Source organism: Aedes albopictus, chromosome 2 (genome assembly GCF_035046485.1).
Source record: "Aedes albopictus strain Foshan chromosome 2, AalbF5, whole genome shotgun sequence".
In the NCBI taxonomy this organism is placed as follows: domain Eukaryota; kingdom Metazoa; phylum Arthropoda; class Insecta; order Diptera; family Culicidae; genus Aedes; species Aedes albopictus.
The window spans coordinates 502,956,676-502,974,455 of record NC_085137.1 but is presented as its reverse complement, the minus strand read 5'-3'; the positions used below and the strand labels follow the sequence as shown (position 1 = coordinate 502,974,455).

At 43.4% G+C, this 17,780-nt stretch overlaps 1 protein-coding gene across 1 annotated transcript in view; it reads left to right on the top strand.

Moving 5' to 3' along the window:
• LOC109409922 (E3 ubiquitin-protein ligase ZNF598) overlaps positions 1-17,780 on the top strand; it is a 42,998-nt gene that overhangs the window by 18,937 nt on the left and 6,281 nt on the right. The window contains exons 2-3 of the mRNA XM_029870340.2: positions 5,728-6,039; positions 6,545-7,356. Of these exons, the coding sequence (XP_029726200.2) occupies positions 5,728-6,039; positions 6,545-7,356 (1,124 nt within the window). The remainder of the gene's footprint in view (positions 1-5,727; positions 6,040-6,544; positions 7,357-17,780) is intronic.

Genomic DNA, 17,780 nt, shown 5'->3' with positions numbered 1-17,780 from the left:
ATCTTGTGGCAGCGGCAGAAGAAAGAAGAAGGTGCCAGTAGCTCAGAAGCGAGTGGGCAACGTGAACAGACGAAAGTGTCGAAAAAGCAAGCGAAGGCAAAGCTTGCCAAATCGGAATCGGAAGCGTTTACGTTTCTTGCCAGTGAGTGCGCGACGAAAGAGTGGATTGTCGATTCCGGCGCGAGTTCGCATATGTGCGCGAATCGGAAGTATTTCGTGTCGTTGAGTGAACCGCGGCAGGACACTCCGAAATCGGTAACAGTTGCCGACGGTAAACGGGCGGTAGTGAAAGGCGTCGGATCGTGTAAATTTTCTTGCGTCGGAGGCGGAAGTGACGAAAAGCAGATTTCGCTCAGTGAAGTGCTATTCGTTCCGGAGCTCGACATGAATCTCGTGTCGGTTGGCAGGCTCGTTCAGAAGGGAGCGAGAGTCATCTTCGACAAGAACGGCTGCACGATCGCGAACGGCGACAGGATTGCTGCTGTTGCATCGTCAAGCAAGGGCCTCTACCATCTCCAAATGGTGGAACGAGCGAATGCGGTTTCGGGACAGTGCCATGCAAAGGACTGCATACACGAGTGGCATCGGAAGCTTGGACACCGTGATCCTCAAGCTATTCTGGATCTGGAGCGCAAAGGTTTGGCAACCGGCATCAAGGTACGTAACTGCTCAGTAAAAATTACTTGTGAACCCTGCTTGGAAGGGAAGATGGCAAGGCTGCCATTCCCCAAGAAGGTGAAGCGGAAGTCAAAGGCAGTGTTGGATTTGATCCACACCGACTTGTGCGGGCCAATGAATACGGCTACACCTGGTGGTCGTCGATACTTTCTATCGCTAATCGATGACTACAGCCGCTATACCACTCTGTACATTCTGAAGAGGAAGTCCGACACGGTGGATGCTATCCGGGACTTCGTGCGTCTGGTGAAAACGCAGTTCGGAAGGCCTCCGAAGATCATTAGATCGGATCAAGGAGGAGAGTATCGCAGCGCAGAGTTGGTCAAATTTCTCAAGCAGGAGGGCATTCAGCAACAGTTCACGACAGCATACACGCTGCAGCAGAACGGAGTCGCGAAGCGGAAGAACCGTTCGCTCGTGGAAATGGCTCGGTGCATGATCATTGAGTCAGGATTGCACTATCGGTACTGGGCCGAGGCGGTTAACACGGCAAACTGTCTGCAGAATATGCTGCCAACGAAGCCGGTACAGCAGACGCCCTACGAGATTTGGTACGGGACGAAACCGGACATGAGCATGCTTCAGGTGTTCGGTTCAGAGGCGTACGTGTTCATCCCGAAGGAAAAGCGGACGAAGCTGCAGTCGAAGGCGCGGAAAATGACTTTCGTTGGGTACTCCCAGCAGCATAAAGCGTGGCGTTTCATCGACTTGAAGACAAACGAAGTCGTTTTCAGTCGTGATGCTCGTTTCTTGCAGTTGGGTGAGAAAGTTGAAGATTCAGTCGCTGAGGATTTCTTCGAGCTGGCTCAGCTGCCGGCAAGGTCAACTGGCAACGTGGAGCAGGAGGAGTCGGACGGGTCCGATGAAGAATCCGATGAATCAGATGGTGGTCCGCAAGAAGATAGCGATGAAGAAGAATTTCGTGGTTTCGATGAAGAGTCTTGCGAGAATTTGGTTCGTGGCTTCGACGATCCAGCAGACCAAAGCGTGTATGAAGATGCCAGTGGAAGCGAAGAATCTTGCCGAGATGAGGATATCATTCCTATCCAGGAACCACTTTCAGGAGGAGCAACTCGCAGGTACACCTCGTCGGTTAGCAAGATCAACAAAAGGTATTCCACCTGAGCGTTATATGGCGGATGGCAGGTTAGCTAAGTGTCAGCAGGACGAGCCTCGGAGTTACCAGGAGGCGGTGAGTGGTCCTGAGAGCGATCACTGGAAGGCTGCCATGAACGACGAGCTGAAGTCGCTGCGGGATTGCAAGGCTTGGGAGTTGACATCGGTGCCGCCAGGAAGTAAGACGATCGGATGCCGCTGGATCTACAAGAAGAAACAGGATGAGCAAGGTAAAATAATACGTTATAAAGCTAGATTAGTGGCGCATGGTTTCACACAACGGTACGGCCTGGATTACGACGAAGTGTTCGCCCCCGTCGCGAAGCAAGTGACGCTTTGTACTCTGTTGACCGTCGCCGGGCGAGACGGAATGAAGGTAAGGCACGTTGATGTGAAGACGGCATATTTGAATGGCGATTTGAAGGAGACCATCTACATGCGGGCACCACCTGGACTACGAGTTGGAAGTGACAAGGTTTGTCGGTTGCGCAAAAGCCTCTACGGGTTGAAGCAATCAGCCAGGGTTTGGAACGAGAAGCTGAAAAATGTTCTGACGCGACTCGGATTCAAGCAGGCGGAAGCTGATCCGTGCCTGTTTGTGCGGAAGAAGAACGACAGCACAGTGTATATCCTCGTCTATGTGGAGGATATGCTGGTCGTCACCTCCAATGACAAGGAATACGACGGGATTGTGAAGGCTTTGGCTACGGAGTTCCAAATAACAACACTTGGCGAGGTGAAGCATTTTTTGGGGATAAGAGTGACGAAAGAAAGTAACGCCTACTGCTTGGACCAAAAAGCATACATAGACAAGCTGGTTGGGCAGTTTGGACTTGCGGATGCGAAGGTATCACGGATTCCTATGGACGTCGGATATCTACAGCAAAAGGAGGAGTTGGAGAGTCTACCGAACAATGACAAGTTCCAGAGCCTCGTCGGTGGTTTGCTGTACCTATCAGTGAATACCCGGCCAGACATCGCTATAAGTACATCAATTCTTGGAAGGCAGGTGAGCAAGCCAACGAATGCAGATTGGACGGAAGCGAAAAGGGTTCTGCGCTACCTGAAGGCGACAAGCGAGCTGAAGCTGGTATTAGGTGCCGGCAAAGAAGAACTTCAGGGATACGCGGACGCAGACTGGGCCGGAAATGTAAAGGACCGGAAATCGAATTTGGGCTATCTATTTCGCTTGGGTGGTGGCTTGATTTCGTGGTGTGCCAGAAAGCAAGCGTGTGTGGCACTTTCATCGACCGAAGCGGAGTATATTTCGTTAGCTGAAAGTTGCCGGGAGCTGCTTTGGCTCAAAAAGCTACTGAAGGACTTCGGGGAGCCTGTACAGAAACCAGTGCAGATCTTCGAAGACAACCAAAGTTGCATCAAGATGTTGGACGAGAACGCAGGACTGAAGCGATCCAAGCACGTGGACACCAAATATCACTTCGTGAAGCATTTGGCAGAATCACGCAACATAAATGTAACGTATTGCCCATCGGCGGACATGTTGGCGGACATACTAACAAAACCGCTGAACATGGTGAAGCTGGAGAACATACGCGAGAGGATTGGTCTACGATCTCAGCGCGATGAGAAGGAGTGATGGCAGCACTGTGCCATTGAGCATCATTGTGCCGTTGAGCATCACGCATTCATCGAATACGCAATCGACAGTGTGAATGGACCATTAGTGTAACGCAATGGGGCATGAATGAAGAGGGAAAAGGAGATGAATAAAGATCATACCAGTTTGTTACCTCGACCTGTAAAGACGTGTTTTACTGCTTTCTCTGCTATTTTCCATCCAATAATTTGTTAATAGCCGGTCCGATCTAGACCATTGCTTTCTGGGAAGATCGTATCACAACAATCTCCAGACGTGGTATGGAAATCTGACGAACCGGGCGACCTTCGTTTTCGCGGCGAGCAATGTAACATGAACTTCTCTGTTGCAACAAATGTTGTGGCGATAATGTCCATGTCGTCCGCAAAGCACACACATTGACCGGATTTTGTGAAAATCGTTCCCGGGCTGTTGAGCCCTGCTCGTCGCATCACACCTTCCAGAGCGATGTTGAAGAGTAGACATGAGAGTCCGTCACCTTGTCGCAGTCCCCGGCGAGATTCGAATGAACTGGATAGTTCACCCGAAACCCTTCCGCAGTTTTGCACACCGTCCATCGTTGCTTTAATCAGTCTAGTCAGCTTCCCAGGAAAGCCGTTTTCGTCCATGATTCTCCATAGCTGCATATTTCGGCTCGCGGCACGAAGCCTTTGCGGGATGCGTTGAGCTTCTGATAGAACTTCCGTGTTTCTTGGGAACGGCACAGCAGTTCTATTTCTTCGCACTCCATTTATTCCAGGTGGCGCTTTTTCTCCCGAAAGAGGCGGGCCTGCTGTTTCCGCTTCTGTTTGTAACGTTCCACGTTCTGTCGAGTCCCTTGCTGCAGCATTACCGCCCTCGCTGCGTTCTTCATCGCGAAAACCGCTCTGCACTCTTCGTCGAACCATTCGTTCCGTCGGTTCCGTTCCACGTACCCGATGGTGCTCTCGGCTGCGTCGTTGATGGCTGCTTTCACTGTACTCCAGCAGTCCTCTAGAGGGGCCTCATCGAGCTCGCCCTCGTCTGGCAACGCGGCCTCGAGATTCTGCGCGTATGCTGAGGCGACATCCGGTTGCTTCAGTCGCTCTAGGTTGTACCGTTGCGGTCGCCGGTACCGTACATTGTTGATGACGGAGAGTTTTGGGCGCAGTTTGACCGTCACCAGATAGTGGTCGGAGTCGATGTTGGCGCCACGATATGTCCTGACGTCGATAATGTCGGAGAAGTGCCGTCCGTCAATCAGAGCGTGGTCGATTTGAGATTCCGTCTGCTGTGGTGATCTCCAGGTGTAACGATAAGGGAGGCTGTGTTGGAAAAAGGTGCTACGTGGCGAAATCAATGAGTCGTAGGCCATTTTCGTCAGCTGGTGGGCGCTGAACTTTCCAATCGTCGGTCTGAATTCCGCCTCCTGGCCTACCTGAGCGTTTAGATCCCCTATGATGATCTTGACGTCGTGGTTTGGGCAGCGGTCGTACTCGCGTTCGAGCTGCGCGTAAAATGCGTCTTTGCCATCATCAGTGCTTCCGGAGTGAGGGCTGTGCACGTTTTTTATGCTGATGTTGAAGAATCGGCCCTTGATCCTCAACCTGCACATTCTTTCGTCGATCGGCCACCAACCGATCATGCGCCTCTGCAGGTCGCCCATCTGGTAGATGTATGATTTACCTCTTAATGTTCACACCATGGATCCTGTCCAACACACCTCCTGCAGCGCTACGAACCCGCGGTCCTTCAGTATATCGGCGAGTATGCGGGTGCTCCCGATGAAGTTGAAAGATCTGCAGTTCCACACCAAGCTTCCAATCGCAAGTCCCTTTTCGTCGCTGTGGTTGTCGCCATTTGCATCGGTTCGCATTCTTCTCTAGTTGATTTTTCGGTGCTAGTCTTTTTTACGGCTGGCTCGCAGGGCCTGACACCAACCCACTAACCCAGGGAGCTGGGCTTACCTTCCCGGAAGCTACGGGTCATCAGTTACTTAAATATTATAAAAGATATTACCCAGGTAAATACATAGAGTTAATATTTATTATTATGTGCGCCACTGTACTTTCCTTCTGTCTCTTTGCTTTGTAAAAGAATACTTTGAAATAAACCCCCAAAACCTACAGGTAATAAGCCTGCATATGCATTCGTTCGCCAGTTATATCCCATCTTTCGCTCGAGAAAAGTAGAACGTGTCGCGGTCACTTTCTCCCTTCCTAGTGCGCAAAACCGATGCAGTCCACGGACGACAACGACATCGACGCCAAAGATCGCCCCCACCAACCGTATCCACCCCAGAGCCAACTAACAACGGTTTCGCTCGATTTTGCCGTCGCGGCGGTGTTTTTTTCCAGGTGCGACGAGAAGAACTTCTCCAAGTTCGACATCCTGCGGGAGCATGTCCGCAAGCGGCACGAGCTATTCTACTGCGACATCTGCACCGAGCACCTGAAAATCTTCTCGTCGGAACGTCGGTGCTACAGCCGGCAGGATTTGGCCATCCACCGGCGGGTCGGCGATCCGGACAACGTTGGCCATCGGGGCCATCCGCTGTGCGAGTACTGTGACAAACGGTTCCTGGACAAGGACGAACTGTTTCGGCATCTGCGGAAGGAGCACTTCTTCTGCCACTTTTGCGACGCCGATGGGGCCAACTACTTCTACGGGTAAGTGATAGGGAGGGGGGATAACAGGGTGGGGTGAACGGTGGTCATCACATCTTGCGACCGAAACGCGATGCAATTTTGTTGGCAACGTTTTCTCATTTACACGAAAAGACGCTGTCTGCTGCACACGACACATCCGCGCTGTGCGCCCAATGTGGTGTTAATTTTGCGGTGGTTCCCGCAATGCGGGCCAATTCCGCTTTTTAGAAAGCTTGCCCAGAACATTATTGCTTCATCCCTACATTCTTGTTGAGCTATTTCTATGACAAACTTTATTTTGAATAATAAGAAATTCTCAATGAAATTGTTATTCAAAATTTTTAAAAAGTATTCTGCAGGAATTCCTGAAAGATTTTTCGATTCGTAGTTTGGTGACCACTGATTCAAATTAACGATCTCGCGCGCCTGAGCACGTTGTTACTGAAATGGGTGGGATGATTTATAGCGATTTAAGTAAGTGGATTAACGCGCCGATTTCACCGAATGTTTTCAAATGCTTTTGCAGTGACTATGAATCGTTGCGGGATCACTTCCGACAGGAGCACTACCTGTGCGAGGAGGGTGAATGCGAGCAGGAACAGTTCACGGCGGTGTTCCGATCGGAGATTGACCTGCGGGCGCATCGAGCTTCGGCCCACGGCAAGAGTATGAACAAGCTAGCCAACAAACAGACCAGGACTTTAGAGTTGGAGTTCAGTTACGCACCACGGGGGAATCGGGAAGGAGCTGGCGGTCATCCCGGGTCGGGACCTTCGGGAAGTGGCCCCGGCGGTGGCCGGAACCGTGGTGGAGGAAATAGCGATCGTGGGGGTGGCGGTGGAAACCGCGGAGGCTACGACACTCAGAGAGATTTCGATGCGTTGATAAACGACCAGATGGTCGGTCAGCATCCTCCCAAGCGGATAGACGCTAACAGCGAACAGGACTTCCCGTCTTTAGGTGGCACCGGGGGTAATCCCGTGTTCCGGCCAAACAATGTTTCGATACGACAGCGCGTGTTCGGTGCCGCTGGTTTGGCCAGGACGAAAGAAAACTTCCCCGCCCTCGGGTCAGAGGGCGGGGATGGACCAGGATCGGCCAGCATCAACGAAGGCTTTAGTAGTAAGATTACCGCTAGTTCCCTATTGAAACCTAGTCAACCGATGGGCGGCAGTAGCGGCAGCAGTGGTGCTTCCGGCTCCGGGAGGGGCCAAGGGACGTCCAAACCGAGTACCAGTATGATGATCCACGTGTCGAATCGGCCTCCGAGTGGGTCCGTCGTCAGTAGCAGTGGTGCGAAGAAAGCCAACAACGTAGCGGACTTTCCGGCGTTGCCAGGTAAGTTTTGTACTTTGAAGTACTTCCGAAGAATTATGTTAAATATGACCCAATGTGAAAATGTGTTATCGACCATCACGGATTAGAACTAAATTTGGCTGATTTTTTTTTTAAACGGGAGGGGAAAAGAAAAATACAAATTTTGGTGGCCGATCGGATTATCCCTCGACCCGTGGAAGTCCCTCGTTTTTGACGTTTTAAAGGGAGGAAACAGTTTAGAAGTCTCATCATAGATTACTCCAGTTACTTTTCAGTAAGTTATCAAGAGATTATTCCAGGACTTTCTCCAGATGTTCCTCCGAGTATTCATCCTGAAGTTTCTCCAGCGATTCCTTTAGAAATTCAGATATTTTTTTGCAGGAATGCTTTTTTAATTTTTTGCTGAAGCTTTTCGAGAGGTTCCTTTCTGGAATTCCTCCGGAGATTCTCTCAGACATTACTTCAGAAATTCCTCTAGAAAGTTCCCAATGGATTCTTTTAGAAGCTCTCCTAGAAAATATCTCAGAAGTTCGTAAAATATTCGTTCAGGGATTTTTTCAGATTTTTTTTTCCGGTGACCTTTCAGAAATCCCTTCAGATATTCTTCAAGGATGCTTTCAGAAATCACTTCCGGAATTATGTCTTGACGTTTCTCCAGGAACATCACTAACAAATTTTCATGAAATTACTTCAGAGAATTCTCCAGATTTCCATGCATTCCCTAAGACATGCCTAAATTCAATTTCTTTAGAAATATATTTTAGTGATTCCTTCAGGAATTCTTCCAGATTTGCTTCACATTTCTGCTGAATTTCATCCTAAAATTACTCTAGCGATTATTTAGGAAAATGTTTCAGAGTTTTTGTCCACTTATACCTACTTTCAGAGATTTTGCACGAAATTATTTTAAGAAATCATCCCTAAGTATCTCCTGTAGTTCTTCCAGGGTTTGCTATAGAACATTCTGCAGGAATCCCTTTAGTAAGGAGTTTGTCCATAAGGTTTTATTGAAGAAATCCTTCAATAGCTTTGTCTGCAGTTTCTGCTTGGAATCCTAGAGATATTAGTTCAAGCATTCCTGCAGAAATTTTTCCATGTTTACTTCAAAAATTCCTCAGGAGTGTCTTTTAGGCATCTCTTCAGGATTTTTTTTTTCGAAAACTCCTCCAGGATTTTTTTCTATGAATTCTTCCAAAAGTTTCTTATAAAATTCATCTAGGAATTCCTATCTCAAGCAGTTCCATCAGGTATTCCCCAGGAGTTCCTCCAGAAACTCCCCCAACGATTTATATCAGGTTTTTTTTTTCTCATAAAAATCTTCTAGGAATTTCTCCAGAGCCATCTCGGGGAGTTCCTCCAGGTTTTTTCCTACAAACTACCTTAAAAACTCATCCAAAGATTATTTAGGAAATTGCTTCAGAGAATTTTGCTCAAAAAAACCCTCCAGGAAAGTTTTAAACATTTTTCTTAGAATCTCCAGATGTAACTCCAGGAATATTCCTTTGGGGAATCTTGAACAATTTATTCAGTATTTGTAATTTCATGAAGTTCTTCTGTAAAATCCGTGAAGGAATATCTAAAAGATGCCTGGAGAAATCTCTGAAGGAATTCCGCGAGATATTTCTAAAGGGACCGCAGGAGCAGTACCAAAAAGATACCTTCTAAAAATTTCTTCACTTGAGACAATTTTCCGAAGGAACCCTTTGATGAATTTCAGGAATAATCGCTGAAGATCCCGTACCGACATGGTAAAAAAAATGCATAAACTACTAAAGAAGTCTCTGAAAATATTTCTGGAGGAGTTCCTGAAGTAGCTAAAGAATAATACAAAAATCTCATGACAAATTTCCGAAAGAATTTCTATAGTAGTTTCTAAGGGAAATTTTCAGAGAAATTCTTAAAGGCATCTTTGGGAGAAATCCTGGAAGAACGTTCAAAAAATACATGGAGGCATACATGCAATTTCTGAAGGTTTCTCTGGAGGAATACCGAGGGAATTGTAAATAAATCACCTACAATATGAACGAAAATCCTCCAAGAAGGCGTTCTTTCTACGGAAATTGCCAAAACAGTCATCCAAAGCGAGGATCTTCAAAGTATTGCAGTAAGAATCATCATCAGATGATAATAAGGAAATCATAAACAAGTTTGCAAAGATTCATAGAAGATCTCAAGAAAAATACTAATAAAATTTTCCCTGGATTTCTCCTGGAATATCTTTCAGTATTTGACTCAGGATTCTTCATGGAATCCTTTCATGTACGCTTCTAAAGATTCCTCCTGGGATTTCTCCCAAGATTTCTTCACTGATATCTCTGAATTGCTTCCGGGTACTTTCACGGATTATTCCTCAGCTTTCCTAGGATCCCTTTCTGACGTTTCTCCCGAAATTTCTTCAGAATTCTATTAGAAATTTCCCCTAGAACTCCGTCGTTGATAACATTGATAACATTGATTTTTACCGGGTGTCCTTTAAGGATTCTTCCCAAGATTCACTCAGATTTTCTTTCGAGGATTCATCCGAAAATTTCTTAAGAGATTCCTCCCGGGATTTATTGTTACATTCTTTAATTGATTTCTTCCGGAATTTTTTTAGAGGATCTCCTGGGATCCTTCCGGCATTCTTTCAGGCATTCCTCTTGAGATTCATTCAGTGGCGATTCCCTAACCTCAAATCAAACTGTTCAACAAATGCAAATTCTTGATTTCTCACAACAATTTGGCTTGTAATATGTAGAAAATTACGATAATATCCATTTCCGCCCATTTTCAATTTGGTTTTGATCCAGAATTCTCCCAAATGCAACTTTTAGGGTCGTTGAACAGGTAAAAAGTGAGGTTACGAGACGCCACTGGATTCATTTAGTAAATCCTCCTGGATTTCGTCAGACATTTCTCTCCGGATTCCTTTAGAGACTTGTTCTTTGGATTCCTTCTAGAATTTCTTCGGGGCATTTTTCCTGGGATTCTTTCAGCGATTTCACCGGGATTTCTTTCAGAATTCTCTCCGGAATGCTTTTATTTATTATTTCTGAGGTTTATTCAGGGATTTATCCTAGCATTCCTCTAGGATTTCGTCAGAAATTCTTACTTGAATTTCTTTAGGAAGTCATCATGAGATTCGTGATTTGATTCTTCCTGGGATTCTTTAGGCAATTTTCCCGAGATTCCTACAGGGATATTTCCCGGGATTCCTTCATCGATTCCTCTCGGATTTTTTCCCCAAAATGCCATCATCATTAATTACTCTCGGGTTTTTTCTTCATTCATAACTCAGGTGTCTTTAAGGATTCCTCAACTAAGGGATTCTTTCATGCTTCTTCCCGAGATTCCTTAAGGCATACTTTCAGCCAGGTATTCCTCTTGAGATTTTTTTAGTGATTCCTCCTGGACTTCTTCAGAGATTTCTCCCTGGATTCCTTCAGAGATTCTGGAACTTACTTACTTGGTTACTCCTACAATTCTTTTATGGATCAAGAATTCTTTCTTAAATTCCTTTAGGAAATCATCATGATATTTATTAGATCATTCATTCCGGGATTCTTTCAGAAAATTCTTCCGAGATTCCTTCAAGGATATTTACTGGGATTCCTTCATTGATTCCTTCCAGAAGTTCTTCATTGATATTTCAAGTTTTCTTAAGAAATTCCTCCAGATTCATACAGGGATTCTTTCAGGGTTCTTCTTGCGATTCCTTTGGGGATTTCTTCCGGGATTCTTTTCGGCATTCTTTTGTTCTCGAGATTCATGTGAAGGGATTCCTTCGGGGTTTCCAGAAGAACTTTTTTTTCAGGGATTCTATAAGCAATTTCTCCCGTCATTCCTTAATTGATTCTTATCGGATTTCCTTACAGAATTTATCCCGGTATTCTTTCGAGATTCCTCCTGAGATTCTTTCAGAAATTCCCCATGGGTTTTCTTCAGGAATTTTCTCATAGTTCTTTCCGGGATGCTTTAAGGAATTCCTCCATAATATTCAAAGGGACTCCTTTTAAGATTGTGCTTAGGAACATCACAAATGGACGCAGCATAACACATAATATAAATGTGCCCTGTTATCCAGATGGATAACTTGTTTGGCTCCATCAGTCATCCTGGAATTGTATATTAGTTGGCAGTATGCCTTTTAGTTCACAGCATTTGTTGCTGTGTTCATAGCTTGGTTTTGTCTAGGAAAACTAATCCTAATCGGGTATCCCATTTCGGGTTTCTTCACTACAGTTTTATGACTTGAAGTCTGTGCCAGGGAAAGGTTTACGTCACTAGTATTTTATCGCGGCCCGAAATGGCCTGAACGTTGGCAATCGAAATAAGATTGCGCACTTCATGGCCCTGTATTCTACCAGAACCCTATAAATGTTAATTACTACAAGGGGAATATTTACAAGTTGTTCAACATGTAACACAAAGAACACACGAATAATGAACTGTGAACATATTAAACAATTATTCTGTCTTATTATGGTACAAATATTTATACCCGTAACAGATTCCAGAGTTTTTGCTGCATTGTTTACCGGGTATGCTTCAGGAACTTCTGGCATGCTTTATTCGTGGATTCCCCCTGGAATTACTCCCAGGATTCATTCGTTTAGCCCTCCCATGATTATTTCATTGATCCTTCCAGGGTGACCTATGAAGTTTCCTCCCACGATTCCTTCGGGGATTCTCTTGAAGATTCTCCTTGGATTTCTTTCGGCATTCTTTCCGGTATTCCTCCCAAAATTCTTTTAGGCATTTCTTCATGGATTTTTCCCAAGATTCTTTTAGGGAATCTTTCTGAGACTATTCAAAAATTCATGGAACTCATGGATTCATTAAGAGATTTCTGGGATTTTTTTCTGAGATTCCTCCAAAATCCCGAGAAACTTTAGGAAGAATTCCCGAGGAACTTCTGGAAGAATTCCCGAGGAGCTTCAGGAATAATTCCTGAGCAACTCCTGGAAAAATATCCGAGGGACTTCTGGAAGAATTACCACGAAACTTGTGGGAGAATTTCTGAGGAACACCTAGAAGAATTCCCGAGGAACTTCTGGGAGAATTCTCGAATGACTTGTGGAAAAAAAAATCGAGAAACTGTAGGAAGAATTCCCGAGCAACTCTTGGAAGAATTCCCAAAAAACTTCTGGAAGAACTCTCGAGGGACTTCTGGAAAAAATCCCGAGAAACTTCCGGAAGAATTCCCGAGCAACTTCTGAAAGAATTCTCGAGAAACTTCAGGAATAATTCCTGCGGAACTATCGAAACATATCAAAGGCACTTCTGGAAGAATTATCAAGGAACTTGTGGGAGAATTGCCGAAAAACTTCAGGAAGAATTCCCGAGGAACTTCAGGAAGAATTCCCATGAAACTCCTGGAGAAATTCCCGTGGAACTTCTGTATGAATTCAATAAAAAAAAACCTAAGGAATTGCTGGAGGAATTCGCGAGAAACAGATTTAGAAATTCCTGAGAAACTCTTGGTGGAATTGCTGGGAATTCCCGAAGAAATCTTCGAGAAAATCTCGAAGAACTCCGGGAGGAATTCCCGTGGAACTCCTGGAGGAATTCTTTGAAAAAAAAAATCACAAAGGAACTGCCGAAGAAATTTCCGAGGAAACCCTGAAGAAACTTATGCGGAATACCTGGAGAATTCCCCAGAAACACCTGGAGAAATTCCTCCAAAAACTCCTGGAGGAACTGCAAGGAGAATTCCAGAAGAACCCTTAGGAGAATTCTCGAGGAAATCTCGAGGAGTCCCAGTGGAACTTCTGGAGGACTGAAGGAATTCCCGAAAACTTTCTGATGGACTTCCCGAGAAACTCCTGGAGGAATTCCCGAAGAATTCCTGAGAATCCTCTGGAGGAATTTCCGAAAAACTCCCGCAGGAATTGCCGAGGATCTCCTAGAGGAATTCCCGTGGAACTCGTGGAGGACTTTTCGAGGAATTTCTGGAGGGATTCCCGGAAAACTTCTGGAGGAATTCCCAGTGCACTCCTGGAGAAATCCCCGAGCAACTCCTGAAGGAATTCTCAAGGAAGACCTGGACAAATTCCCGATGAGCTGTTGGAGAACTTTGCGAAGAACTCTTGGAGGAATTCCCAAAAAAAAAAACTTCTGGAAGAATTCTCGAAGAACTCCTTCAGGAATTTCCGAAAAATTCCCATATATTTTCATGAGAAATTCACGAGGAACTTCTGGAGGAATTTCAGGGTAACTCCTGGAGAAATTACCGAGGAACTCCTGAAGGAATTTCCGGAAAAATTCTTGCATTATTGCTGCATTCGAATTCAGGCGCACTTTTTGCTCGAAGAAAATTATTTTTCTCGCGTGGTATCCTGCAATGGAAGAAAATATCTTTTGTTTGAAGAAAGAGTGCGAATAGGACAGATCGGCGAAGTACTAGAATTGTAATAATGAGTTGAATTTTAGTATGGTAAGAAGGTCAATTCTCCGTTTCTGCAGTGAAATTGTGCAAAAAGCGTGGGTATTATTCCTTGCCTAATTTGATGCTGTTTGAGTAAAACTTTGGGCAACAGTGTTGTTGTTTCCTCCATTTCTTGCAACATAAACAACATAGTTATCCAAAGTTTTGCTCAAACAGCATCAACTTAGGCAAGGAATCATAATACCCACGCTTTTTGCACCATTTCATTGCAGAAACAGAGAATTGAATTTCTCACTATACAAAAATTCAGCTCATTACTACAAATCTAGTACTATACCGAACGTGTCCTATTGGCCTATTGCAGTACTTCTTGGGGAATTCCTGAATGATCTCCCAGTGAACTCTTGCAGTAGATATCATGGAGAAAGTCCGAGTATCTCACTCAAGAATTTCCACGGCATCTCGGATAAATTTACAGAAAAAAATCCTGATGGAAGTCTACCGCTAATACTGGAACAACAAATTTTCACAAGTATGCCAGAAGGAATTCTTGTAGAACTCTAGGAGAAAAACCAGACGAAATTTCTGGAGAAATCCCAGGATGAACTCCTAGAAGATTATCGAAAGTAGTTTTGTAGAAATCCCTAAAGAAACAATTAGAGTATCCCATACAACACTCCATGGGAAACTATTGAAGGAAATTCAAATTCTTGGAGGAATCACAAAAGAAAACTCTGAATGAATCAAACACACACATCCGAATTAAACAATAATTACCATGAGAATTGCTGAAATAAGTCTATGTTTTCTTACAAAGCATCCATATAATTTTCATTGCAGGAATTTCCAGAAATGCAATCATTCGATATATTTACCAAAATTTCTCGGAATACCGTTAAAAGTTCTGCTCGTATATTGAGTTTTTCTATCTCCGGAATCCACTGATCCGGAATCCCCGATATCGCTAACCATTTAAACGGACCAAAACTTGACCACTGTTATAGATAAATCTATCGTACCGTGGGGTTCCCTAATTTCGTGCGCGTCCAAACTTCGTTAACTCCTGACATCTGAGAGCATTATTATCTAATTAACAGCGGAATCATCAAAAGTTTCCTATAACCTCAAAACTACATTTGATCTCAATACAATTCACAAAAAAAAAAAGAAATGAAAAATTTGATTTACCGTCAAGGCGCCATTCATCGTGGGGGCTCCATTCACCGTGTGCCTTCGAATATTTTTTCATTATTTCCATATTATGATTGAATGATATGACAATTTCCCTTCAATTTCACCAATACAATGTTGTACAATATAACGGTGAAATTGAAGGGAAATTGTCATATCATTCAATCATAATATGGAAATAATGAAAAAATATTCGAAGGCACACGGTGAATGGAGCCCCCACGGTGAATGGCGCCTTGACGGTATGTCAAATATTGAAAAATAAATTGCAAATGTATGCAAATAGTAGGTGCCGTATTCAGAGATACGAGAAAATCAACACTCACGGAAGCGAACAAGTATTTCGATCTCTAGCAAAAGTAAATATTCCAATTTATGTTTGATTATTTCAATTCAATATAAAATCTTAAAAAATCGTTAATCGCAATAAAAAATCTTAAAAATGCTGTTTTCTTGTTTTGTTTCAACATTTATGTTGTTGGTGAAATTAGGAACCCAAAATTTGTATGGGTCCCTAATTTCGCGCACTCTTTTTACCCTTCTTACACCCATAAGAAGGGTATAAATACCGCTTGGAAAACCGACTTTCGATCCGAGGCCCGCGGTGCCGAGTCACATATACCAATCAACTCAGCTCGACGAATTGAGCAAATGTCTGTATGTGCGTGTGTGTATGTGTGTGTGTATGTGTGTGTGTGTGTGTGTGTGTGTGTGTGTGTGTGTGTGTGTGTGTGTGTGTGTGTGTGTGTGTGTGTGTGTGTGTGTGTGTGTGTGTGTATGTTACAAAAAAATGTCACTCACGGTTCTCAGCCGTCTGTTGACCGATTTGAGTTCTCTTGGAAGCAAATGAAAGCTACTACATCCTAGTAGAACGCTATTGAATTTTATTTTGATTGGACGTTCGGTTACCGAGATATCTTTCAAAGAGTGCTAGGGAGTAGTACAACTTAATTATTTTAGATATTTTTGACAAAGTGTATCACCATAAATTTCTCAGCCGTCTATCAACCGATTTGGGTTCTTAAGGCCCCAAACGAAAGCTACTACATCCTAGTAGAACGCTATTGAATTTTTTTTTTGATTGGACTTTCGGTTACCGAGATATCTTTCAAAGAGTGCTAGGGAGTAGTACAACTTAATTATTTTAGAGATTTTTGACAAAGTGTATCACCATTAATTTCTCAGCCGTCTATCAACCGATTTGGGTTTTTAAGGCCCCAAACGAAAGCTACTGCATCCTAGAAGAATGCTTTTGAATTTTATTCCGATTGGACATTTTGTAACCGAGATATCTTTTGAGGAGTACTTTGGAGTAATACAACTTAACTTTTTAAGAGGTCTATGAAAAATGCCTCATAATTAATTGACCAGCCGTGTGCCAATCGATTTGAGTTCTCTCATCAGCAAATGAAAGGTGCAGCATCCTAGTAGTATGCTATTGAATTTCATGCCGTTTGGACATTTTGTTTCCGAGATATCTTTCGAGGAGTAGTTAGGAGTAATAAAATATACGCTGTTGAGAGATTTTTGATATAATGTATCATAATAAATTTCTCAGCCGTCTGTCAACCGATTCGGGTTCTCTTAGCATCAAATGAAAGCTACAACATCCTCGTACAATTGAATTTTATTTTGATTGGACATTTAGTTACCGAGATTTCTTTTGAAGAGTATTTGGGAGTAATCTCAATAAATTACTTTTTTACCCTTCTTACACCCATAAGAAGGGTATAAATATCGCTCGAAAAACCGACTTTCGATCCGAGGCCCGGAGGGCCGAGTCTCATATACCAATGAACTCAGCTCGACGAACTGAGCAAATGTCTGTATGTGTGTGTGTGTGTATGTGTGTATGTGTGTGTGTGTGTGTATGTGCGTTACAAAAAAAGTCACGCACGTTTCTCAGCCGTCTGTCAACCGATTTGAGTTCTCTTGGAAGCAAATGAAAGCTACTACATCCTAGTAGAACGCTATTGAATTTTTTTTCGATTGGACGTTTGGTTACCGAGATATCTCTTGAAGAGTACTTATGAGTCATACTTCTAAACTTTTTAAGATTTTTGACCAAGTGTATCATAATAAATATTTCGGCCGTTTGTCAATCGATTTAAGTTCTCTTGGCAACAAATGAAAGCTATAGCGTCCTAGTAGATCACCCAGAAATTTTATTTCGATTGGGCATTTGGTTACAGAGATATCTTTCGAAGAGTACTTAGGATTTATACAACTAAACTTTTTGAGATTTTTGACCAATTGTATAATAATAAATATCTTAGCCGTCTGTCAACCTATTTCGGTTATCCTGGCACCAAATGAAAGCTACAACATTCTAGTAGAACCCCATACAATTTCATTTGGATTGGACATTTGATTACCGAGATATCTTTCAAAGAGTACTTGGGAGTAATACAGGTTAACTTTTTGAGAGATTTTGGACCAAGGGTACCATAATAAATATCTCAGCCAGCTGTCAACCGATTTGGGTTCTCTAAGCACCAAATGAAAGCTACAATATCTTTGTATAATGCCCTGAAATTTTATTTCGATTCGACATTTGATTACTGAGATATCTTACGAAGAGTATTTCAATAAATTCTTTTTTATTATTATATTCACTTGCTATCTTGCATTAGTTTTTCACCAGTCTATGGGAAATTATTTTCAATAAATTATGCTGATCTCATACAAAGTGTATTCTAGCAGGTTATTGTTTTCAACATAATTATAATTAACAAATTACAAATACACAGGAATTTTATGAAAACTAACAATATGTTAAATGAAAGCTTTGAATTTATATATTGTTGGAAAAATGCAAGAACCGGACAGCCAAAATAACTAGTTAATGCCAAAACTGATTAACTTAGTAGATATGTCATTTTTGTCC